Source organism: Tiliqua scincoides, chromosome 6 (genome assembly GCF_035046505.1).
Source record: "Tiliqua scincoides isolate rTilSci1 chromosome 6, rTilSci1.hap2, whole genome shotgun sequence".
NCBI classification, from domain to species: Eukaryota; Metazoa; Chordata; class Lepidosauria; order Squamata; family Scincidae; genus Tiliqua; species Tiliqua scincoides.
This window is the reverse complement of record NC_089826.1, coordinates 86,049,186-86,075,867: the sequence shown is the minus strand read 5'-3', so window position 1 is coordinate 86,075,867 and position 26,682 is coordinate 86,049,186. Positions and strand designations below refer to the sequence as shown.

The following is a 26,682-nucleotide window of genomic DNA, read 5'->3' as shown; positions in this document are numbered from 1 at the left end:
ATCTTACATATGGGTAGCTAGGAACAGAATGCCTCAATCCGTATTGATAAGGGTGATGGTTAACAATCTAATCTAACAATTTAACCAACTGGAGATACAATTTCTCTGTTGGAGATATAATGTACATATGGATGGAAATTTAGATTATTAAGATCTAAAGGTGCAAGTAATTAGAACATTCAATTTCGTCCATTCTACACTATTAGAGATATTCTTTGTATTTTTAAAATATTTTAATGTATCTTTAATGTTATTGTTTTTTCCTCTTTTACTCTATTTTTCTTTTCTTTTTCCAATATTATTTCCTATATTATCATTATCATCATCATCATCATCATCATCATCATCATCATTATCATTATAAATGAAATTGATGACTTAAAAAATCTAACAATTTTTTTAAAAAATTGTTCAGATATGGAGTCCCATCACTTGGTTCACTTATCCCAAGGGTATAGAAACTCCTGGTTAAGAATCCCTGATTTAAAGAATGACTGGGAAAAACTCTCTGTCTGAGTTGCTGTCAGAGTAGACAAGACCAGGTGAAATGGACCAGTGGTCTGATTGGGTATAAAGCAACTTCACAAGTTCATCCAGGAATGGCCATGGCTAACTGGCAGGGCACCTCTTTGCATACAGAAGGTCCCAGAAGGTTCCAGGAGATCCCTGGACTCTCCAGGTAGAGCAGAGGGAAGGGAGGAAAAAGATTCCTCCTTGAAAGCTGAGAGAGTCCCTGCCAGTCTGTGTTGACAATAACGACCCAAATGGGTCAAGGGTCTGATTCCATATAAGCAGCTTCCTTTGAGTCTAGTCTACGATGACCTTCATCACGATGACCACTCACCTTCACATGTGATCCCGTCTATGTCACTGAGCTGGTAGCCCCGACGACAGTAGCACTGATAAGATCCATAAACATTAGCACACTCCTGGCTACAGGGATTACTTTCACATTCATTCAAGTCTGAAATCAACAAGAGCACATGAATAGTGAGACACTGGTAGGAACCTGTATTCACCAGTGGCTTGGCTTGAAGAGGATAGGGAGACCAGCTCCTATTCAGAATCAAAGTTTTCCTCCAAAATGCCTTCACAGGGAATGAGCCCAGGAACAGTCATTAACAGTCTTCAGCCACTTGCAGTGGGGAAGCAAGTCTCTCCCTCCGAGCACTCTAGACCAGTAGTTCCCAAAAATTTGCCTACTGCGACCCACCTCATCTTCCATAGTGGGTCATGACCCCATGCTCAATGCTCCGCTGCAAAGCTTTTCCAGGAGTCTGTAGAGGCCACTTCTGGCTTGTGCTGGACCCGGGACCCACTCCACAGGCCTCTGCAGGCCCTGGAATGCCTCACAGAAGCACCCAGATTCTGGTTTGCAGAAGCGACTTCTAGTTTATTTCAGGGTTGCTTCTGCAACTTCCGGGCCCACAGTTTGGCCCAGAAACATTGCTGTGGGTTGATGCTCCCACCCTCCAACGGGAGACCATGATTGGCATGTGAGATTCTCCTTGTTCTGCTGGATTGGTCAAGGCAGATTGCTTAGAAAGGAAGCCCAATAAATAGTACAAAAAGCAGGCGCACAACACGCACACAGAATTTGCAGGAAAGAGACAGTCGCTAAGCGTGGAGTCAATTTGACTTCACACAAGCAACAAGGAACAACAGCAAGGATTTTGTGGGTCTTTGGTGAGTCCGCACTGTGAATCAAGGTGACCACGCTTGTTGCTGTGAGTCTTGCTGTGAGTTGCAGGGCTGGCAAAATTCTGACCAAGCAAGACTTCCTGGGCAAAGAGGACTATGAGGCAAGTCCAAAACATGCACCTTTGTTAACCCGCCTGTCAGAGCTTGGGGTTGGGATGAACTAGTCTCCTCAGAATAAGATAAAAGAGCTCAGCAGTTACGTTAAGAGAGCATTCCGAGATGCAGGATGCCAGTCAAGCCATGATGGAAGCTGCAATGCTGCCCCATCCACGATACAGTTAATTCCTAAGAAAATCTTTCTCTCCTGGTGCCAGCTGGATATTGATTTTCAGTGAATATTTTTTCAGTCCAGGAAAAGTTTTAGTCAGGTTCTGTTTTACTTTATATTGAACTTTTGCTCTAAATACAGAATCCGTCTGTCTGTCTGATCTTTATCCCAGTTTGGATGAAAACAAACTCACCAAATTTCTCGACCTAAAGAGCAATCAGCAATAACTGTCACCTTACTCGCCACAAATCTGTCCCAAGAAGGTTAGAATGTACTGTGTGATTGTATGAGCGAGCAAGTGAAAAAGCAAAGCAAGGACATTGCTTCAAGGAGCCACCCCTCCCCCCACACCTTCCTCCTCAGGTAGCTCAAGGAAAGGGCTGTAGCTTGACCAACTCACAGCTGGCTTGTACTGTGACCTCATCTCACAGTGCTACTGGTAGCAAAAAGAGTCTTGGACACATGTAGTGGAAGAGGAGAAGAAGGGGAGTGATGACTCACAGAAAGGAACCTGTTCTTTCTCAGTGCTACCCTGGAGACCACCAGAGTGTTACAGAAAAGGCTCAGGTAACAGAGAGGTTGGGTTATTTCAACGCAGGTTCACAAACAAACTGTTGATATAATGGAGATGGTTTCTAAATTCTTAGTGTCCTCCAAGTATACCTAGTCTACTTGTTAAGCCTACTACAGATAATGTTCCATATTTTATTTTATTAATTCTATTTTTACTCTACCTTGTGTGCCCTCCGTGCCTTGTCTTGTAGTTTGGCTGTTGCCACATGTATTATGTATGCCAATAAAGGTTATTGGATTGGAACAAACTGTTCATTTGGAACAGAGTGTTTGAAGAGAATGGATGCTACGACCAAGAGTGCCTTACCTTCACACGACCTCCCGTCAGGTGAAAGTTTGAAACCCATCGTGCAGCTGCAGTAATAAGATCCAGGGGTGTTCTCACACTTGTGAGCACACAGGCGACCAGGGTATCGCCGGCATTCATTGATATCTATGGAGATAGATAAGTCACCACAAACGTCCCTGCCCAAATTTACAGGGAAACACAACTGGTCTATTTCAGCCTCTGATGTCAAGAAGTAATTCACACACAGCAATATAGCTCTGCCTTAAACATACTATGATAATTTACACTCTGTTCTTATATCTTATCAAAGTTGCATGATAACTGCTGTAAAACTGTGTCTCTCCCAAATCAGTCCCATGTCACCGTGGTAATATAGGGGATGTAATGGGGCCAGGCTGCCCTGGGATCCCATCTTGTGCCAATGTCAGCATCTGGTGCCGACAAGGAAAGGAGGGACATGATCAGCATAGTGCAACATGTTCATAACATCCTGCATTAACAAAGCCATGTGGAACCCAACAATGAAGCAACTTTTTGGTTGCCACCACTGCATTTTGGGTTAAACAGTTTATTTTGTATGGGTTGGGCCTCAGTCTGAAAGGTTCAAACACAACTTCTACATAATCTTATAAGTCTTGTGGAAAAAAAGCATATCTGAAACTCTAGCAAAAATTTACAAATTCTTTTAATGTTACTAACTGCTGTCATCCCTAATTTTCAACTGTCATTTTCTACTAATATCAGCAAAAGTATCTATATATAGAAAATATCATTTCTTTCAAAATGCATCATTAAAGCAACTGTAAGTCTAAACCAGCTGCTTTCTACCAGTGTGCCATGGCACACTGGTGTGCCAGGAACAACCTGCAGGCATGCCATGGGAGTTTGGAGCACAGCATTGAAAATCCAGGTTCTGTAGCTCTGTTTCTAGAACTGTCTGTGGTGTCAAATTGTCTGTCCCTCTTCCTGTGCCATCAGAGGGGAGGGACAGACTATTCATTATTACAGACAGTTAGCCTAGAAACAGAACTGCAGAACCTAGAAGAGTCTCCCGGAAGGTGGAAATGACATCACAAGACGTGAACACCATAGAGGTCAGGTTGCTGTGGAACCTGTGGGGGGAACACTGCAAATCACTGGCCTATTCCAAGAGTTCTGAGGAAAAAAAATATATCAGTTGCCTACCATTTTTTGTCCTTCTTTTTGAATTACCAAGCAATCATTTATTTCAACTGTGAAATACAACAATCAAATGTTTTGTCTGTTTAACAGCTTATGCAAGGGGACTGTCTTAGGGCCCAATCCCATGCAGTGGGTGCCAGCTCACTGCTGGTGCACACTGTCGCAAATGTGCCATAAGGCACACTTGCAGGGGTTAGCGCTGGCCCAGCACCAGAGCTGGCTCAGTGCAAGCCCATGCTGGGGCAGCACCAATCGGAAGTCGGCAATCCGCCACCAGCGCTCCGTGTGAAGCACCTGATGGTGGAGAGGTAAGCCGGGCATGCGAGGAGGAGGCATTCTGGGGCAGGATGGTGGAGCTCAGCTGTGCTGGAGCTCCGTGTCAGGTCGCATTGTCCAACATGAGGCTTCTTGATTCCGAGCCAGCTAAAGAGCCACCACAGAGTCAAGTAGCCCCATTGCAGAGCTACTTCCTTTACTTGGGGGAAAGGGGATGAATATCCCCTTCCCCCGAGGAGCCACTGGTTATGTTCAGGATGCCACAGCAGCTATTTTTGGCACCACGACAGCCCTATGCACTGGGCAGCTCAGGACTGGGCTGCGAGTCATTCTGTTTTGCAAAATGCCACTGTATCATCTTTCCCCAAAGGGGAAAAGGTAGGATAAAGAAACAGTGAGAATTCCACATAGTATAATGTCTGTGCCTACCAGCACAAGTTCTTCCAATTCCATCAAAATAGTAGCCAGCTTGGCAGTCGCAACGATAGCTACCAGGAGAATTGATACAGGTGTGGCCTTCTCCGCATGGCTGACTGGGTGCCAAGCACTCGTCTACATCTTATAGAAGAGTGGAAAAGATCATTTGAGGTTAAAGCATAACATGAGAGGGTAAGAAAATATGCTGTGCATAGTTTTGTTCAAGAATACAGATCAGGCTTCATTCCACAGAACGTACACACAGGCTGGGATTCCCCCGATCCCAGCTGAGTTTCCCAACACAGCCACAGTTACGTGCTGTAGAAGAGCATTCAAGTCCACATACACACATTAACTGAAACAATTGTCCTCAAACTTTTTAGCACTATGACCTTTTTTTTTTAAAATGACACTATCGGGACCCACCTAGCTTAGACCAGATGAGACTTTTAAAAAAGATGATCAAGAAAGAAATAATATTTTTAATTATTTATTTTAAAAAAAACCTCAATCCATTTCTCATAAAGAGGTAGCTCTAATAACCTCAAGGCTTGAGGGGGGGGGGACTCAGCCTTCACCTGCCCCACTACCTATCACTGACGAACTTGGGGGGGGGGGACACCAGAAAAAAGACATTCAAACATTTATCTCCCTATATAGATGTGCCCTGGTATCCACAGCTGTTCCATTCCAGAACCCTCCGTGGTTAACTGAAACCACAGATACAAGGGAACGCCTTCCCACCACCCCCCAGAGGCGAGGAGACCTCTGCTCCGTTCGCCTCCGGAGGGTCCTCTGGACCCCACAGAGGCTGCACACATCCGTCAGCAGCCCCTGCCAGGCTTAGACTGAGCCTAACTGTAAGAAAAGTCACTTCCAGTTTTTTCATAAAACCAGAAGTAATGTTTTTAATGTCTTATAATGCATTATGAAGCCTGGGTGCACCCTCTGTGGGGGTCAGAGCTCCCCTCGCATTCAAGGGGGGGGGCATGAGGACCTGATCCACGTATAAGTGAATCTGCAGATAAGGGATATGGAGATACAGGGGGCCCCTTTATTTACACAAGCTTGCAAACTGCAGGAGCTCAGCTGTTTTCAGGGCAATTAGAAGTGATCTTGCAAATTGCAGGAGCTCAGCTCTTTGCAGGGCAGTTAGCAGCTATCTAATTTTTGAATAGCCTCAGGGCTTGAGGCAATTAGTTATCTGATCTTTCCACCACCCGTGTTTTCACTGGAAGCTCTGTGGGACCCACCAGAAATCAGGTTCTGACCCACCAAGTAGGTCCCGACCCACAATTTGAGAAATGCTGAACTAGATTATCTGATAAAACCGTTGTAAGTACCCTGCCAACTGAAGTTGAGAGAGTGGTTATATGGGTTTTATGCCTTTTGGAGTGCTGACATAACACTGAGTGCCAGGCACTGGGGAGACACAACCGGGGACAGCCATCACCCTGCTTGTAAGCATCCCAGAGGATTATGGCTGCATATTGCTGGAGAAAGAATGCTGGGCTAGATTCACACTTGGAAATATCCCAGCTCTTAGGTGGATTAAATGTCCGCTACTGACCAACACATCTTGTCCCCTCTTCATTCAGATGATAGCCTCGCCCACAGTTTGGCACATTTTTCTGGCAAGTGTAAGAGCCATCCGTGTTGATACATGTCTGCCCAGTTGGACAAGGTGCATTAGCACTAAGACATTCATTTATATCTGCAACAGTATAAAAAAAGTTACATTACATTCAAGAAGAAACTCTCCTCAGTGGACAAAGGAGATGAAACATTATCCTGAAAATCCAAACATAAAAAGCAGGATGTTTTCAAGTCATGGCTGGTCTCTCATAGGTGACTGGGAGGCTCCAACATTCATTGCTAATGGAACCCTGATGACGTAGTGGTTCAGGAACTGAACTTAGACCTGGAAGATCCAGATTCAAATCCTCCCTCAGTCACAAAGCTTCCTGGGTGACCTTGGGCCAGTCACTCTCTCAGCCTCACCTACCTCACAGGGTAGTTGCGAGGACAAAAGCAGGGGAGGAACCATGAGCTCCTTGGAAGAAGTGCATTATAACAATGTGAAAAATAAAACAAATAATTGGCTGTCAAATGCCACGTGCCTTACCAATGCAGTTGCCCAGCGCATCCTGGATAAAGCCACTCTTGCACTGTAGCTTGGGCCGGCAACGGAAGGACCCTGGGGTATTCTGACAGATAAAATCGGGGAGGCAGTTATGAGTACCAGTCTCACACTCGTCAATATCTGGTACATCACAAAAGAAAGAATTTGTTAGCAGAAGGTATTGCAAAAACAGTCTTGTCATCTTTCAGTCACAAACAAAATGAAAGCAGGTCAGACCAAATCCATTTGCATTTTAAAGGAAAATCTGCACTGCAGAATTGGGGCAGGACCAAGATGTTATCTCAACAAAGTGTTTTCGCTGAGATAATGTTTAACCCCTCCTGCTAATGCCTTCCATCCAACAAGGTCATCTGCCCCACAACCATCCCAGCCTCAGGGTCCAGCTTGGGGAAAATATACAGTGGGCCCTTGATATCCATGGGGATCTTGTTCCAGGACCCCCCCCATGGAAACTTATTTCTATGCATAATTGAAATCTGCAGTTAGCCCTCACAGGACTTCCTGGACATCCCTCCCAGTTGAGTCCAGAAGGCACTTCTGATTTTTACCTAAAACCTGAAGTGCCTCCCAGACGTGCCGTGGGGGGGGGGCTTCTGAGGTGCGGGGAGGCCATGCACAGCTTTCCCAGGCCTCAGAAGCCCTTCCAGTCACATTTGGAAGATACTTCACTATATTTCAAATGGTTAACTTGAGCAGAACTATACCTATAGAAGTTTACTTGAACTGCAGAGGAAGTCCACCACTGAGATGGAATTTGGACTCAAGTTTTCCAGACTCACGACCAACCCTAATACACTGGATCCCTAGGGTTACAATTCTGTGCGTGCTTTCCTAGGAGTAAGCTCTACTGAATACAGTAGGACTTCTGAATAAGTGTACACAGAATTGCACTATAAGAAGTTAATTCAAACGAATAACTCCCAATGACATGTTGACCACAAAGATATTAAATTATATTTTTTATACTTCTGTGATCACAATTTGTAGAAAATACAGATGAGTTCTAAGCAAGAGCATAAACTACAAATAACAAATATTCTTAGCATTAGCAGCTTTCCAAAAGCTCAAGGTGGCTTACAATATTCAATAAAACTTGCTATCAGGTTACAACGGTTAACTTTAAAACATAAAAATTCAAAAAAAAAATTAATGTAAAACAAATCTAAAACCCAAAACATGCTTCAGAAGCCATGGCAACAAATGATAGGCACATTTGGCTAATGTACCTGTAGAAAGTGGCAGGGGAGGGCTGTGGGAAACAGCCCCCAGTCAGCTGTTTCTGCAGTGCAAATTGCACTGTCTTAACCCCTTCACTTTGCAAAAGTCCAGTGGAGACTACTGAGACCGTCTCCCAGAAGCAATTGGTGGGCCACTGTGAGATACAGAAACCTGGACTAGATGGACCATTAGCCTGATCCAGCAGGGCTGTTACATTCTTATTTGCTGGAAGGCTTACAAGCATTCCTCCACTTACTGCTTTACAGTATCTACCACTGCAAACATGTTTGCTGCACTGTGTGGGAACCGAGTCTAATCTGGTGCAATTCAAGAGTGTAAACCAGACAAGCGTCGGCCTCTTTTGTGCACATTGTAAAATATATAACTTTCCTGGGAAAAGGATACTAGTCTGAGGCATACCTTTGCAAAGATTGTTCTCAGTTAATTCATAACCAGTTCCGCAACTGGTCTCACGCTGACAGCGGAAAGATCCAAGAGTATTGATGCAGATTTGTCCAAAACCGCAGTTATGGGCTGTGGTGATGCATTCATTAATATCTAGAGGGAATTAAAGTGAAATGGTTTGAAATTGAAAATGTGTAATACCATACAAAATCAGGAAGAAAAACCTCCAAGTGGCCACAGGTGTCTTGGCAGGGAAGACTCAGGAATCCAGAGGCATAGCTAGGCAAAGCACTAACTTTGCAAGGAGCCTCACCGTGGCATGCAAGCGGCCTTCCCCTTCAGAGCCATACCCGGCAGTGGGAGCAAAATGGAGGTGAATGCGCGTTCAGGAGCTTGCAAAACTTAGTGCTTTGCACCCTCTCTAGCTATGCCATTTCAGGAGTCTGTCTTGCATTCAGGATTCCACACCTGTCCTTGCTCCCCATCTCTATGGTGAACAGGGTGCTATCCCCTGGAGAGGAAGACAAGCAAGCACCAGCTTCCCTCCCCACCCTGGGCCAGCAGAGGGGTGTGTGTGGATCATTCTATGGTTGCACTGTGATCCCTGACCCTTCCCCAGTTCTGAACTGGGGAAAAAGGCAGCTCTTATTTGTCCAGAGAAAACAAAGAAGCATTGCACTTCCACTTCCTGTTCATGAGCAGGCACAGTGGAACACCTTGGTCGCACTTTGGTCAGGATGCCCTAGAGCAGCAATTTTCAACCTGTGTGCCACGGTAAGGTCCACGGGTGAGCTGAGGAAGTTTGGAGCACAGCAGTTGAAAATCGCTGAAAAACCCTTCTGAGTTCTGTGGCTCTATACCTAGGGTAAGTGTCTCTAGTACTGAATTGCCTGTCCCCATTCCACCAGCTCTCTTCCTCCAGGGGAGCTGGAAAGAGACCTCAAAAATGCAAGAACGCTATGGGTTAATGATAAGACCTAGAGGGTGAGATGCTGGGAGAGCCTGATTATCACACAAGATGCCACTTTTCAGAGCACCTGCTAAGCTGAGAGATGATGCCTCTGGCCCACACAATAATTGGGCTCTCTCAACTTGATAACTGAGCCAAGAAATCCATACCTCAAAATATGATCAAGATTTGTATATTTTCTATTCCGTCATTTGTAGCTAGTGAGTTCCTCTGTGACAACTAAGTGCTTATTTCTGGCCATCATCTGCTTAATGATGTCACTTTCTGTTTCATGATATCACTTCCAGCACCCCATAGATACTAAGAATGCTCTTTGGCCTGCGGTATGAAAAAGTTTGACTCCCTGCATTTAGCAAAGGCGACTAGATTAAAACAAAAACCAAGCAAAATAAATCCCTTTCTTTACCTTCACAAGTGAAACCATCTGGCTGAAGCTGGTAGCCCATGAAGCAAGAGCAGAGAACACTGGAACCTGTATCCCTGCATTGCTGGGTACAAGGACCTCCTCCTAAGGGACCAAAGATATTTGTCAAGAGTTAGCTGCAGACAGCAACTTTTCTTCGCTTTGCCATCGTGATATTTCACATCATTTTTTGCCAGTGAAAACTAATTTGCTGGAAATTGATGGTGCAAAACTAGGGCAGAATCATCTGTGCTATCAAGATCACATACTGTGTATCCTGAGCTGACATTGTTCGTTCATCTAACCAATTTTTTAGAATACAGGTTGAGACTAATTATTTGAGTGGGTTCCGTTCCAAGCACTCACGTGGATGGCAAAAAACGCACTATAGCAAATCAATTTTAAAAACAAAGTTTCTTTGCTCTGGTGATTTAAAAACAGCCTTGCTGACCTTTTGACTCTAAGATAAGAATCATTAAGAAGACAATCCATCAACCAGTCCTCCTCCAAGAGCTTAGAAAGCTTCACTCAGCCCCTCCCTTCACCAATGCAATGCATTTCGATCCCAATGCAAAGTGATCAGCTTTCTTTTACGGGGAGCCTCTTTCTTTCATGGGGAGCCTGCCCAGGGGGAAGGGAGGGGTCCGCTGGAGAGAGAAGGACTGACGGATTGTCAGCCAGCTGCCCTCTCTCTCTCTCTCTCTCTCTCTCTCTCTCTCTCTCTCTCTCATTAAGGAGGCTGTTGTTAAAAGGACTGTTCAGTTTTTTAAACTGATTTTAAAGGGGTGCATTTTCCCCTTCTCCAGGGATCAGCACATTCCTTCTCATTTGCAGGGGCCATTTGTGTTGAGTCAAATCCATGTATAAAAAATCCGTGTATAAATAGGCTGGACCTGTATTTCTAAAAAATAAAAGAGCTGCATGCTGTATTGTGCAAGTTGACAGCAGCCACCTGAAGCTGCATCAAACCAGATACAACCCTAGGCCCAGAGGGTTATTCTGAGGAGAAATACAGCCATGAGTCACATCTGTGGGCTTCAGCTCAAGTGAGATTTTCAACCACATGTTCACTGTCATCCAGGGCTTTCTTCAAGGCACAAGCCACACCAGTCCCTTCTCCTGCACTGCCAAACATTCCTCAGCCAACTTCTTGCATCTGCAGAAATCCCAGCAGTGCTTGCCTGCCCAAAGGAACTGGAGATGCCCTCCGGGGCTTCCAAGATAGGATACTGAAGTTTCACCCATGGTAACCCATTTCTCTCTGGCATGTATGCAACGTTGAGCAGAAATTTTATTTAGCCACCCATTCAGCCTACTGAATGCTAGTTTCTTGGCAGCCACCTGCAAAACCTGCAAGGGTATTATTAGTTATGAGGAAAAATTCTGATGCTCACCTTTCCTGCTTTCCTGTCTTTAGTATGATGAGCATTTAACAGTTAAAAACTTTTAAATTTTGTTTGTACAGGCGGTGTTGCTATATTTTGTTCATGCTGGTCTTTGATCATATTAATAAACTTACTGACAGCCTACTGAAATTTCAGTACGCATTGCCCACAGTCTTTTACATGCATATTTACAGCCAGAGAGATTACAGACATGCTGTTTAAATAGTTTTAAAATTCAGATCCCCAGGAAAAGCTGAATTTTTTGCTAAAAATTTTTTAGCTGAATTTTTTGCTTGGCCCAAAGCCAGCACAGACTCATGAAAGCAATATAATGCATTAGCTCACCTCTACAGCGGTCGTGCAGATACTGGTCCTCGTGGTCAGCCTCAACTGGTGATCCTATAAGAAACAAAAGCAGAGACTCAGGAGAAAAACATCAAAATGGGCTGGCGCTGGGCCTTTAGGATCAAACCCTAAGATCCCTAGCAGCCTCAAGAGCACAGGACCCTGATTATTATTAATTTATTAATTATGATTAATAAGAACATTTCCTCCTAGATCTCTTTTTTGTCTAGTAAAGCTATGTGGGTCATAACAGACGGTCATTTTAAAAAGTGGGTCCTGATGCTCAAAGGTTTGAGAAACATGGCATCACATGGTTGTTTTTCAGCAGAACTTACCCAATTCTTTGTCAGGACCATTGACTAATAACGGGTCGGTGCTTTCTTGTCCCTCAACACAGCAAGCCCTGAAGACCAATCCACACTGGTACCCCATCAGCAGGCTCTGCTCACAGCTGTTTCCTTGTTTTCGGGCCACCTTCCCCATAAAGCAGCAGTAGCAGCATTTCTGCCAATGTATGATTTCGGCATTACCAACACACCTTCACATATCAAAACATCAGCTCAGTTTAGTTTCCATCTTCCAGAACAGCCGCCCAAATCAGGCATAAGGCTGACTCCTTACCAGGGACGTGAGGAGGGTGGGGAGGCAGGGGAGACAGAGCCTCCCCACCAGAGTCCTCCGCGTGAGGCATGCAAGCACTCACAACTCATATGCAGAGCTTCACACGGCGGTAGCACTTTTCAAAGACTTCGGTGGGAGGGTCTGCCTCCCCACCCACCTCACATCCCTGGTCCTTACTAACCATAGTTGGCATATTGCCTCATATTCATGTCCTTCCTGATACTAACCATGTAATTAAATTCTTCTGGAAAGATGTAATTGACGGAGTTTTATCATGGTACATACTCATTCTTAGCTAAAATTGTCTGGTCATTACAGCTAAAGCTCTCACTTGATCATCTTATACTGGCCTCCAGCCAGTATACGCCCCTACACTCTGGACCGCCAGACTGTTGCGTATAGCAAGGAACATTATTTTACAGTTCTGAAAATCTCATTCTACACCAACAACTGAAAATGGGGTTGGAATATTTTCAGACACTCGTCACGTATTTCAGAAATGACCAGTCCAAGAAACAGAATGCAACTTGGCTGCCTGTTCTAGAATTTCTCTGTGACTGAACACTAATCTTTTATTGGAAGTGTATCTAAGTGCGCAATCCCAACCCCTTATGTCAGTGCTTTCCAGGACTGACATAAGGGCAATGCAGCCCTGAGGTAAGGGAACAAACATTCCCTGACTTTGAGGAGGCCTCTGTGAGTGACACCCAACTGCAGGATGCAGCACATGTCCCATTGGCACCGCTATGCCAGTGCTGGAAAGCACTGACAGAAGGGCTTAGGATTGCGCCCTAAGTGCAAACCTCATCAATACGCCTCCCTCTTTTTCTTCCTTAATATTTACATTAAAATATCTTTTGATCATTTTCAAAGCTAACGCCATCATTTGATAGGTCAGGAAATCAGCAGAAACGAGGCTTGTCCATACTGTTTTTATCTCTTGTTTCTGATGAAGTCTGTTAATTTCCTATTGCGATTCAATAAAATATTGCTAATAATAAACTGGTGGTTTCACATTACATAAACCAGTGTTCTAAAGTGCAACACACATGAACACATGTGAACTGCTTCACCTAACACTGTGTGATTTTAGCAAATACTTGAATGAGCTTCACATATATTATCTCCTATAAAAGGCCTTCTGGTGCCCGTTTAAGCTTAAACTGTGCTTTAAAACCAACCACTAGAGGGCTCCTGCTGGCTGCAGTACACACTTCAAACAGAACTAGATCAGTAAATTGCAGAGGATATAACATTTTTAAGGTGCACATTCAGGACTCTGGACGAGCATGCCAGGCTTCACCCATGTGAACTGAGAGGTTGAAGGCAGTCAGAAGGGAGGTGTTCTGGGAGGCAGTTCCAAACAGAGAGAATAGGCAATGGGGAAAGAGCAGACCTGTTGGACATGAATAGGGTCAACATAATCAAATCCACTCTCCAGAAGACCATCATGAGTTAGTTTCACAGTAAACAATCTGAAAACCCCAGGACCAGGCTAAAGGAAGATAAAGTACAACTGTGTGTTCATAAGGCAAAATCTGAGCCTGAGGTTTTATCAACTACAGTAGGTCCTCTTTATCCACAAATTCACAGCCCGTGGATTGCACCCACTGCAGGTTCGGAACCTGCACCTGGAGGGCCCACAGAGGACCTCCCAGACACGACCATGAGATTCCCTCTGGGTCCTCCAGACATGGTTTCTGAACCCATAGTGGGTCAAATCCCCAAGCCTCAGAAAACAGTTTGGACTGCAGATTCATTATCTGCTGGTTTTCAGCATCAGTGGGGATTCTGGGAATGGGGTTCCTCGAACCAGGACAACTCCTGTGGATGACCTGAATCCAACCTGTAGTTTTGAAACACAACCACCACAGAAGTCTCACCTTGACAATTCTGTCTTCACAGGTAGCATTGCCCTCGTGCGAGTCACAGTCTTCATGTTTGCTGGCAATGGCAATTCCAGCAGTGCAGTGTAGCTCCTCCAGTTGACTGAGACAGCATTGCTCCTGGATGATGCTGGAATCAAGTAAAGGGAAGAAGGCAGGGAATCTTACGCCAACCACATAAAGACAGCATTGTTGTAGTCATAATAATACAAGTTTCAAATTCTAAAAAAACTTCAATTTTCTGGCCCATTCCATATTTATATAGTCCAGGGGCAGAGTCAGCCCCAAAGCCCACCTTTGTGCAATGCCAACATTACTTGACTCTCTCAGCTGAGAGACTCACAGTGCAATCCCATGCACATCTATTCAGAAGTAAGCCCCATTGGGAAGGCAAGGAAGTTTGACTCCAAGGTCTTCGAACAGAGAAGCAGAGCAGAGGAAGCGGAGAAAATTATTGCCACACGTACAAAAATGGAAAAAAAAATTGAGAGGAAGAATCTGTTCTCCTGCTGTTCCTGCTCCTCCTGCTCTACAGCCACCAGGGGCAGAGAGTGGGGCGAATCACGGCCAGGAAGGAGGCAGTATTGCCAGTAGCAGCATCACATCACATCCACCTTCCCGGCCTCAATCTGCTTTGCCGGGTCCACTCAGACTTGCACCAGCTAAATCACTGGCAGAGGTTCAGGTAGACCCACTAAAGTGGCAGAGGCTTACCCTCAGACAAGGGAACAGACATTTCCCTACTCATAGGAGACCTCTGGAACTGCTCTCCATTCCATAGGATGTACCATGCACTCTGGTGGTGTGGTTGTATTGGCAGTGGTTGATAAGATTGGACTATTGGCAGTGAACTCGCTGGGGGGTGCAGGCCGCACCTGGTGACGTGCATGGGGGGGGCGATACCACTACTGGCCAAAAAAATTTAAATCTTGGTATTTTCAAATAATGTCATCATATTATAGATCAGTTGATAAGTAATTTCATGCAGAATGCAATGAAACAATCCACTTTGAAATATCTCTGTGATAGCCAAAAAACCAGTGAGGGTGGGGCAATGGTACATCACCACGCCCACCATCTGGGGCACTGCCCTGCCCACTACATGGGAGGTGTTCCATCATGGGGATGACATGCTGGCCTCCTGCACCGGGTGATGCAAACCGTAGTGATGCCACTGACTGTTGGTGAGACCCAGATTCAGTCTGAGGATGTTATGATTCACAGCAGAGTCTCTCAACTACTACACCACACTTGAGTTAAGTGCTTTGTCTGCACAAGACCTGAACTCTTAGTCACCACCCACTGCCTTGGGCTTGGTATGTTACTCTTTAGAAAGGTATTTTCCTAACTAACAAATCCAACTCAGAGATCAATTGGCAGATTTTAGGTCTCCAAAGAAACAGAATTCTGAGTGCTTTATACTAACTATTATTCAGACATACAAAGAGCAGTGAAAGCCTGCATTCCAGTTTATTAAATGAATTTGTAATTCCAGAACTCTTTCAGCTTCTCTATTATCCTCTCCAGAGGGTGCATTGGAATGAATTTTCTAATAGTGTTTGGAGGGTGCTTATCTTCCTTGCATTGCTTCCCATTAAAACAGCATTATTTGGAAATGGAGAGCAATTCCTTCACCTAATTCCTGTTCAGTTTTAACCAGAAAAAGCACACCTGTCATGTCCTTTTCCAGTGGCAGATCTGGGGTGGGGGCAGGGGGGCAAAGGCCCCAGGCGCTGCACTCGCCACATACCTCACTTCCACCTCTACCCGCTGCCCTGCCCCGCCCCACCCCATCTGCCCGTCAGAGTTGGCCGGCAGGCACGTGAAGCTCCGTGTGGTGCTCAGCAGCACACGAAAGGGCTTCTTAGGCTTCTCTTGCGGTCTTAAGCAATACTTGCCTGCTGCGCTGAGGCTCCCTACCAGGCTGGGTTCTCCCCCCCTCCAGCTATGCCACTGTTTTCCATGGACTACAGTGGGGTAGTTCTTTGTCACCTGCTATTCCCCACACCGCATGTCCTTGCTGCATGGGTACCTTTGCCTGTCATACATACATTTGGGAGTTCCCAAGAGAGCAATATGGCCAAATAAGGAAGTCAGGTTAATCAGTCAGTCGAGATTATGATACCAATACAGATATTAGCCATATCTTGGGAACACTTCTGAATTGGAAGAAAGACCAGGCAATCCTAAGCACACTTATGGGGAGCAAATCTGAATAAACTCAAAGGAACTTGCTTCTGAATTAACAGCCTTAGGATTGTGCTGTTATTCTTTACCAAGTCATGAAGAATCAGATAGAATTACACTTACACTCTCACATCAACAAAACTACTCCTAAAACACGCTAGACTTCCCAATTGAGCAGGAAACATATTTTCCCCTTTCCCTCTCTTCCCATCCCTCCATCCTTGTTTTAACTTTTTACTTCTTCCAGCAGCTTTGAAATTCACTAAGTTTTTATCTGTCCTCTGTTTTCTGTGAAGGAGACCAATTTTAAAGCCAATATAAATGCAATCATTCAGAAAGCACCAACAGACATGATTGCAAAACACATTCTTTCCATACTTTGAAAAAATCAAGCCAGGACATCTACAATTACACATTTAAGCAGCAGGAGGAAAAACAAGACAACTGATATTTTTGCCTTAAAAGGTTCTCTTAAGACAACACTATTCTCAGATTTAGTATTGGGACCCAATTCTTCTGCTAAGGAATAGCTATATGCGGTCTGAAGACAGTCCCAAAAATAACATGCCCTAAGAAACATGGGAGACCTGTGGCAGGAAGCAAGACAGAATTCATACCTAATATCTTAACTACAGGAACAGTCTAGCTCAGCATTTCTCAAACTGTGGGTCAGGACCCACTTGGTGGGTTGTGACCTGATATCTGGTAGGTCCTGCAGAGCCTCCAATGAAAACACAAGTGAAGGAAAGATTAGAGAACTAATTGCCTCAGATAGCTGCTAACTGCCCTGCAGAGAGCTGAGCTGCTGCAGCTTGCAAGCTTGTATAAATTGAGGGAGATAAATGTTTGGTTGGCACTCTGGATGGTGAGGAAGGGAAAGGGGAGATAAAAGGAGACTTAGAGATGGCAGAGAAATTAAATGAGTTATTTGCATCTGTCTTCATGGCAGAAGACCTCGGGCAGATATCGCTGCCCGAAAGGCCACTCCTGACCAAGAAATTAAGTCAGATAGAGGTTAAAAGAGAGGATGTTTCAGACCTCATTGATAAATTAAAGATCAATAAGTCACCAGGCCCTGATGGCATCCACCCAAGAGTTATTAAGGAATTGAAGAATGAAGTTGCTGATCTCTTGACTAAGATATGCAACTTGTCCCTCAAAATGGCCACAGTGCCACAGGATTGGAGGATAGCAAATGTCACACCTATCTTTAAAAAGGGAAAGAGGGGGGACCTGGGAAACTACAGACCAGTCAGACTAACATCTATACTGGGTAAGATGGTGGAATGCCTCATCAAAGATAGAATCTCAAAACACATAGACAAACAAGCCTTGCTGAGGGAGAATCAGCGTGGCTTCTGTAAGGGTAAGTCTTGCCTCACAAACCTTTTAGAATTCTTTGAAAAGGTCAACAGGCATGTGGATGTGGGAGAACCCATGGACATTATATAGCTGGACTTTCAGAAGGTGTTCGACACGGTCCCTCACCAAAGGCTACTGAAAAAACTCCACAGTCAGAGAATTAGAGGGCAGGTCCTCTCCTGGACTGAGACCTGGTTAGGGTTAGGGTTAGGGTTAGGACCAGGAAACAGAGAATGGGTGTCAATGGGCAATTTTCACAATGGAGAGAGGTGAAAAGCAGTGTGCCCCAAGGATCTGTCCTGGGACCAGTGTTCTTCAACCTCTTCATAAATGACCTGGAGACAGGGTTGAGCAGTGAGGTGGCTAAGTTTGCAGACAACACCAAACATTTCTGTGTGGTGAAGACCAGAAGTGATTGTGAGGAGCTCCAGAAGGATCTCTCCAAACTGGCAGAATGGGCAGCAAAATGGCAGACGCGTTTCAATGCAAGTAAGTGTAAAGTCATGCATATTGGGACAAAAAATCAAAACTTCACATATAGGCTAATGGGTTCTGAGCTGTCTGTGACAGATCAGGAGAGAGATCTTGGGGTGGTGGTGGACAGGTCGATGAAAGTGTTGACCCAATGTGCGGTGGCAGTAAAGAAGGTCAATTCTATGCTTGGGATCATTAGAAAAGGTATTGAGAACAATACAGCTAATATTATAATGCTGTTGTACAAATCGATAGTAATGCCACACCTGGAGTATTGTGTCCAGTTCTGATCACCACATCTCAAAAAGGACATAGTGGAAATGGAAAAGGTGCAAAAGAGAGTGACTAAGATGATTGCTGGGCTGGGGCACCTTCCTTATGCAGAAAGGCTACGGCTTTGGGCCTCTTTAGCCGCGAAAAGAGATGCCTGAGGGCGGACATGATTGAGACATACAAAATTATGCATGGGAAAGTGGATAGAGAGATGCTCTTTACATAACACCAGAACCAGGGGACAGCCACTAAAATTGAGTGTTGGGAGAGTTAGGACAGACAAAAGAAAATATTTCTTTACTGTGTGGTCAGTCTGTGGAACTCCTTGCCGCAGGATGTGGTGACGGCATCTGGCCTGGATGCCTTTAAAAGGGGATTGGACAAATCTCTGGAGGAAAAATCCATTACGGGTTACAAGCCATGATGTGTATGTGCAACCTCCTGATTTTAGAAATGGGCTGTGTCAGATGCAAGGGAAGGCACCAGGATGAGGTCTCTTGTTATCTGGTGTGCTCCCTGGGGCATTTGGTGGGCCGCTGTGAGATACAGGAAGCTGAACTAGATGGGCCTATGGCCTGATCCAGTGGGGCTGTTCTTATGTTCTTATGGTGTGTTTTTTTCTCCCAAGTCCCTCAATGACAGATAGTGAAGCCAGATGAAGGCAGGGTCACACCACTAAGTCCCTCAAGCCTTGAGGCTATTCATTAGGGCTGCCCCAATATGAGAAATGGATCAAGTTTTGTTTTTTGAAAATAAATGAATGAAATATTTTTATTTCTTTACAAGTAATATTCTTTCTGTCTTTCTTTCTAGATCATCTTTTTTAAAAGGCTTGTAAAGCTATGTGGGTCCCAACAGAGGGGCCTGAGTGGGTCCTGGCACTAAAACATTTTGACAACCACTGGTCTGGCTGTTGCAATCATGAGCAAACTGCTTTGAAGGATACCTGCATTCCTTAGAATCCGAATGTGACGGCAAAGCGCTGCAGTCTCTCTTTTTACTTGCCCAGTTGTACCCACTTGCACAGCAGCTCTCCACTGAAGTTTCTGCAGAAAGACAGGGTGTTCGACAAGCTCTTAGCAAAGGGTATTGAGAAAATTTTATTACCACTCCATTCACATTCCTCCCCTCCCCCCATAATCATCTGGTTATTCATAGCAGAACACAAGGTAATTTCTAACCTTAGTCAGAGGGATACTAAAATTAGGAAGGGCCTGTTGTTTGACATAAACATAAAGGCCAAGGTGGGGTCAGAAGTCAGCTGGTTGGGCACCAGCCAAGGGTCCAAATCTAGTGACATAGCCAGGGCATCTGGCACCCAGGGCCATGATGTCAGACATCACCCCCACCCCAGAAGTGCAAAAGAAATTGCAGTGACGTAATGTTGTCACTGCCAATTACTTCCAGTTTTACCATATACTTGGAGCAGTTGCGAGCTGCTCTGAACAGCTGACCCCTTTACTGCATTTTTCACAGGAAAAAAAAGCAGTTGGCTACTCAGAGCAGCTCGCAATCACTCTGAGTGCCTGCAAGAGGGGTGCAGGAGAATATACTGTGAGGTATCCTCTCCACTGCAGTACTTTCTCCTGCACGCCCTTGCATCACATGCAGGGAGACATGGCAGGTGGGCTGGCTCCAGGTCAGCCTGTCCTCATGATCCACCATCAGGGGTGCAGATTAGCACTCTGCACATGCCCGATCTTGTCTGATCTTGGAAGCTAAGCAGGGTCAGGCCTGGTTAATACTTGGATGGGAGACCACCTAGGAATACCGGGTGCTGTAGGCTTATACCATAGTCTTTCGAGACTGAAGGTTGCCAACCAAGGTGTGGTGCCCAGGGCAATGTATCCCACTGCCCTCCTTAGCTATGCCACTGCTTCTCAGCAACAGCAGCACTGGAAGAGGAGGAAAGGACCCCCAATTCCCTTTGTGCTCACTTTCCAAGGACAGGACATGGGAACACGATGAGTTAGTGGTCGCATGGAGTAGCTAGGAGAAGGTGGCAAGTGGGCATGAAGTGCTGGACATCCCCCAGTTTGCTACTTTCCCAAGTCCATCACTTGAAGCATGTTCTTCAGCCAGCCTCATAGCCATGCCAGGTCTAGGAATGAAAACACACCTCTCTCTGCCTCAGAGAGAGAGAGAAAGATCACAACCTCACACCGAACGCAGTGATTCTTCTGGAACAGTGTAATTAACAGCTGTTTTTAAGCAAAACACATGATACAGGCATACGTCAAGTAAGAGAAAGAAGGCACATGAATATTAAGGAACGGAAACATACAAAGAACAGAACATTAAATATACAGCTGACACAGATCACATATCAGAGGAACAGCAGCACCAAATCCCATGACGTTATACAGGCTTAATACCGCACACTGTTAAATCTGCTCAAACCAGTGGGATACAAGCAGCAAAACTCTGCGTAGACAGAAACCTTCATTATCTGGACTTCATATTATTTGTGGAAAACGGCCAGATCTAGCAAATAAATACAGTTGAAGAGCAGCAGGATTACAGACACGTGTCAGAGACAAAAGTTCACCCAGCAGCAGGGATCTGAGAACTACTGAATGAGTCACCGATTGCTATTTGAGCTCAACAATTTGACATACAAGAGGGGTCTCACACACACACACACACACACACACACACACACAATTGCCCTAGAAACAGAGCCACAAAAACTGGAAGAGTTTTCAGCAAGCTGTGCTCCAACTCCTGCGGCACACTTGCGGACAGGTTGTGGCACACCAATGAGCCGCGGCACACCGACTGAAAATCGCTGCTTTAGCCAGTCATTTCAACAACCAAGCCAAGCTACCATTTATTCATTCTTGCACTGGAGCCAACGTTAGCATGAATTCAAAGTGGCTCTAAACCTCTCAGTTACTGCTACTGAAATTCTCTCTGCCAAAAAGAGTTTTTGATGTGCAAAAATCTGATTTTATCCAAAGTCACAAGTTTCCAATTTGCTCCTGTTTTCAGCCCCCAACCCAGTTCATTGAGCTGTACTCTGTTAGACCGTAGACAACCAAGTGAAGAAGTTGCAACCATTCAATTCTTCTGCTGAGTGTTCTCCTTTTACTCAATCTTTGAGCAAACTTGATGTGAGGTGCCCAGGTTGCCACTCACAGGATCACCCTTAGCAAGGAAAGAGCCAGGACTGTGCCAAAATGTTCTACCATTTGGTTTTAGATGGAAAGCACTGCTTTCGGGGAGCAAAAATAGTTGCTCCAAAATACTCCGAGAGAATTTTCACCATTTCTAAAAATGCTGCTTGCAGCTACTGTTCCTTCTGAACTGCTTGGCGCTATATTCTTTCCGACTGGGCTTCTCTCTCCTTCCTAGAGTGATCCTAGCTAATCAGGAATCCTGTAGAGAACATAATGGCATGACACAGTATCATGTAGCCAATGAGACTAAGGGCAAATAATACCATTCACAGGGATGCCAATGTTTCCTAAGCAGCAACACATTTTGTCCAATTCAGAAGCAATCATAAAAAAAAGGAAAGTGCTGTCCAATGTTCACCAGCATGCATGCAACACGACAGCCCTTTTGGTTCAGCTCTGTGGTTCGTACCTGGCAGCTATGAATCTCTGCCAGGTGACAGGAAGGAAGCTTTGCAAAAGTATATTGCTTTAGGTCCAAATCACTGACTTTTGTGAATAGGTAGTCTAGGAACAATATCGGAGCACAAATAACTTTTCTGAATGGACTTGGAAGTCTGCCTTTATGGTGTGCAAATAGTTCTCTGGCATCAGCCAATAATCATTGTTCAAAGCAGTTTCTGGACAGCAAGTGGCACGACCCAAAACACTCAGATTTGCCGCCCCTGCACAATTACAAAACAAAACGAGGCAGCTGCACGCCACACTCCTTGCATGTGGTGCAGAACTTCTGATCTGATTTAAAGGGACCGTACAAGTTCAGGGTCTCCTTTGCCCATCTGGTCTCTGTAAATCAAACTGGAAGCCCTGCACTTCTTTGTTTTAAGAAACAGTGAAAGAAGTCAGGAGGCCAGTGATCCTCTTTCCACTTTCAGGCAGAAAGCAGACCAGTGCAGGTGCATCTGCAGGAGGTCAGAGGGAGACAGTGGCAATGGCAGGCTCAGGGTGAAGGGTGCCCCAAGTCCACCACCCTATTGGCCCTTCCCACAACCTGCCACTAATGCAAACCTTATCACCTCTCCTAATGGATGGGCCACACCTGTATCCCGAGGCCAAATTAAATATGGCAGAGGCACTCATGTCTGCCCCATTCACTTGGGAGGGGCAATGTGTTGTGGTATTTTTGCTCCAAAACAGGCATGTGCAGGGACGTGGGGGGGTGGGGTGGGGTGGGCTTGACTCCTCCATCATCTCTCCTCCTGCTCCTCATTGCATCAGACTCTTACCTGCCATCACAGCACATAAGCTGGAAGCAGAGCAAGAGCAGGTAAAGGGAAACATTCCACTCCCCTCACCCAGGTAGAAACAGTCAATAAATCACCACCCCCTATTTCATACATAAATGGGCTGGCACGTGAATTAATGTGGCTGTCCTATCACATCTGCTTTGTCCCGTTTCCTCCAATGGACGCACCACAGATGCTGCAGCCATGCAAGAAAAACACCACATCAGCATAGCCTGAATGTCACTTGGATGCTGGCGCAACTCTGCCTGCCAGCTGAGAGGCCAGGACAGGGAGACTAGGGTGCAACATGGAAGGGATGAGAAGGAGTTGACACGCACCACATCCTATCCCTTCCTCAGACAACGGACATGCCCCTGGCGCTGGAAATCATTGTAGACACTGCATCTACATCCTATTTTTAAAAAGGGAAAGAGGGGGGACCCGGGAAACTATAGGCTGGTCAGCCTAACATCCATACCGGGTAAGATGGTGGAATGCCTCATCAAAGATAGGATCTCAAAACACATAGACGAACAGGCCTTGCTGAGGGAGAGTCAGCATGGCTTCTGTAAGGGTAAGTCTTGCCTCACGAACCTTATAGAATTCTTTGAAAAGGTCAACAGGCACGTGGATGCGGGAGAACCCGTGGACATTATATATCTGGACTTTCAGAAGGCGTTTGACACGGTCCCTCACCAAAGGCTACTGAAAAAACTCCACAGTCAGGGAATTAGAGGACAGGTCCTCTCGTGGATTGAGAACTGGTTGGAGGCCAGGAAGCAGAGAGCGGGTGTCAATGGGCAATTTTCACAATGGAGAGAGGTGAAAAGCGGTGTGCCCCAAGGATCTGTCCTGGGACCGGTGCTTTTCAACCTCTTCATAAATGACCTGGAGACAGGGCTGAGCAGTGAAGTGGCTAAGTTTGCAGACGACACCAAACTTTTCCGAGTGGTGAAGACCAGAAGTGATTGTGAGGAGCTCCAGAAGGATCTCTCCAGACTGGCAGAATGGGCAGCAAAATGGCAGATGCGCTTCAATGTCAGTAAGTGTAAAGTCATGCACATTGGGGCAAAAAATCAAAACTTTAGATATAGGCTGATGGGTTCTGAGCTGTCTGTGACAGATCAGGAGAGAGATCTTGGGGTGGTGGTGGACAGGTCGATGAAAGTGTCGACCCAATGTGCGGCGGCAGTGAAGAAGGCCAATTCTATGCTTGGGATCATTAGGAAGGGTATTGAGAACAAAACGGCTAGTATTATAATGCCGTTGTACAAATCTATGGTAAGGCCACACCTGGAGTATTGTGTCCAGTTCTGGTCACCGCATCTCAAAAAAGACATAATGGAAATGGAAAAGGTGCAAAAGAGAGCAACTAAGATGATTACGGGGCTGGGGCACCTTCCTTATGAGGAAAGGCTACGGCGTTTGGGCCTCTTCAGCCTAGAAAAGAGACGCTTGAGGGGGGACATGATTGAGACATACAAAATTATGCAGGGAATGGACAGAGTGGATAGGGAGATGCTCTTTACACTCTCACATAATACCAGAACCAGGGGACATCCACTAAAATTGAGTGTTGGGCGGGTTAGGACAGACAAAAGAAAATATTTCTTTACTCAGCGTGTGGTCGGTCTGTGGAACTCCTTGCCACAGGATGTGGTACTGGCGTCTAGCCTAGACGCCTTTAAAAGGGGATTGGACGAGTTTCTGGAGGAAAAATCCATTATGGGGTACAAGCCATGATGTGTATGCGCAACCTCCTGATTTTAGAAATGGGTTAAGTCAGAATGCCAGATGTAGGGGAGGGCACCAGGATGAGGTCTCTTGTTATCTGGTGTGCTCCCTGGGGCATTTGGTGGGCCGCTGTGAGATACAGGAAGCTGGACTAGATGGGCCTATGGCCTGATCCAGTGGGGCTGTTCTTATGTTCATCAATGACAGAGCTGGCAAAGGAAGGAATAAGCCCATAAGAAACAGGAAAAACAGCAGAAAATGGCACTTCCCACCCACCCACCTACCCACTTTCCCATGATGGAGTATGGGATACATACTACATTTGGCAGCCAAGCACAGCACACCAACCCCAGAACTACAAACTGCCAGGGAGACTACATCTCAGAGAAGAAGACAGCAGGCCTGAAAAGAAGGGGGCGGGGGGGGGAATCCCTGGGGTTCAGGCTTCCAGGGGGCCTGGGCCAGGACAAAACAAACTATACAGTACAAAACAAATTACAAAATGTCCTGTGTGGACCTTAATCTTAGACCATCAAGTGCTGCGTTTCCACTACAGCTTTAATCCACTTTCAAAGCACTTCTATTCCCCCAATGCATTCTGGAGACCGTACTTTGTTAAGGGTAGCTGTAACAGCTCTCAGGTTCCTTAACAAACTACTGTCTTCCTCCCCCCCCCCCCCCCGGCAAATGAAATTGGGGGAATAGAGGTACACTGAAAGTGGATTAAAGCTGCAGTGGAAAAGCAGCCCAGGTCTTCTCCATAAGCCCCAACATGTACTAGCACAGTTCAAACATGGGAAAGTGAAACTTGCACCTTCATACCAGAACTACGAGGCTCCAGCAGTAGGTGACCCAGTTCAGTTCATAGAATTCCCAGGTTCCAATGGTCAGCTCCACCTTCTCAGAGTTTAGTGTGTGCCTAGAGCATATACGGACTTGGATCAAGTCTACACGTTTTGGAACTGATTGAAGGTGAAATTAAAAGTATGGAGTGCAAGTCTGGAGCACAGAAGAGAAAAAAAGATTTAAAAAAATGAAAAATCAAAAAAGGCCAGGCAAGTTTATTTCACCAGGGCTTTGTTTCAAAGTCACCACCTATCCGGCTGCCCTTTCTTGATTAATGGGCTGTGTCAGAATCTCCATGGCTTTGGATGGCATTAACTGGAGTGACGTACCAGCATGGAATTGCCGAGGCCCTTGTTTTCCGCTCTCCCTTTGTGCTGGACAGGCTCAGGATATGACAGACATCATCAGCCAAATAGGATTGGGTCATAAGTATACACAATTCCACTTGCTCATATTTGTCCTCACACCTCTGTGTTCTTACAGCTATGTTCAACCTTTTTCATCGCATGATAAAATGACATGGTGCTCAAATTGTGAAGGCACACCATTAGTTTTTTGACAACTGACAAGGCACACCACACTACTGGCGAGGGGCTCACATCCCCAATGGCCCTACTCATAAATGACCCTCCCCCAAACTCCTACAAGAACACCTGCAGCACACCAATGTGCCATGGCACACCAGTTGAAAAATCACTGTGTTGGAAATTAGAGTACTGTTCGGGCCCTTATGCCTGACGTCTATTACAGGTACATAGAGTGGGTGGGGAGGCAGGGGAGGCAAAGCCTTCCCATGGGAGTCCTTCAAAAAGTACCACCGCTGTGCAAAGCCCACAGGCACTCACGACCCATGCGCTCTGTGCTCTCCAGGCTCTGTGTGTGGGTAGTAAGTGCTTGTGGGCCTCATACAGTGGTGGCGCTTTTCGAAGGACTCCGGTGGGGAGGCTCTGCCTCACCTGCCTCGCCACCCACTACACGTCCCTGTTCTATAAGCATCAGGGCACAAAAACCAAAACACAAAAACTTGATCATAATCATTTTAGGATGACAGCATTTTACAAGGCAGAGCCACACTCCAAAACAAATATTGGGAAGCTTGAGGAAAGTATTCTCCTTCCAAACCTTTTATTCCATGAAAACATTAAAGGCAGAAGGCCAAAGTTTTTGAAGGTTTTCCTGTTTGGTCTATTTTCTTTTTCTGAACTACACTTCACTCAGCTTGTGAAAAACAACATGCCACAGACTCCTTAAATGGTCAGGCCTCGACAAGCTCCAACTGAAACACAAGAAACCCACATAAAATATACTACTATAATAGATGC

At 45.5% G+C, this 26,682-nt stretch overlaps 1 protein-coding gene across 1 annotated transcript in view; it reads right to left on the bottom strand.

Annotated features, from left to right (window-relative positions):
• FBLN1 (fibulin 1) overlaps nucleotides 1-22,787 on the bottom strand; it is a 44,229-nt gene extending 21,442 nt beyond the window's left edge. Inside the window, exons 1-12 of the mRNA XM_066632948.1 lie at nucleotides 22,781-22,787; nucleotides 19,325-19,451; nucleotides 14,080-14,212; nucleotides 11,911-12,079; nucleotides 11,576-11,629; nucleotides 9,849-9,950; nucleotides 8,488-8,625; nucleotides 6,832-6,969; nucleotides 6,277-6,420; nucleotides 4,719-4,847; nucleotides 2,850-2,975; nucleotides 845-964 (exon numbers count right to left, since the gene is read on the bottom strand). Coding sequence (XP_066489045.1) covers nucleotides 845-964; nucleotides 2,850-2,975; nucleotides 4,719-4,847; nucleotides 6,277-6,420; nucleotides 6,832-6,969; nucleotides 8,488-8,625; nucleotides 9,849-9,950; nucleotides 11,576-11,629; nucleotides 11,911-12,079; nucleotides 14,080-14,212; nucleotides 19,325-19,451; nucleotides 22,781-22,787 — 1,387 coding nt within the window. The remainder of the gene's footprint in view (nucleotides 1-844; nucleotides 965-2,849; nucleotides 2,976-4,718; nucleotides 4,848-6,276; nucleotides 6,421-6,831; nucleotides 6,970-8,487; nucleotides 8,626-9,848; nucleotides 9,951-11,575; nucleotides 11,630-11,910; nucleotides 12,080-14,079; nucleotides 14,213-19,324; nucleotides 19,452-22,780) is intronic.
• Nucleotides 22,788-26,682: the final 3,895 nt, after the last annotated feature.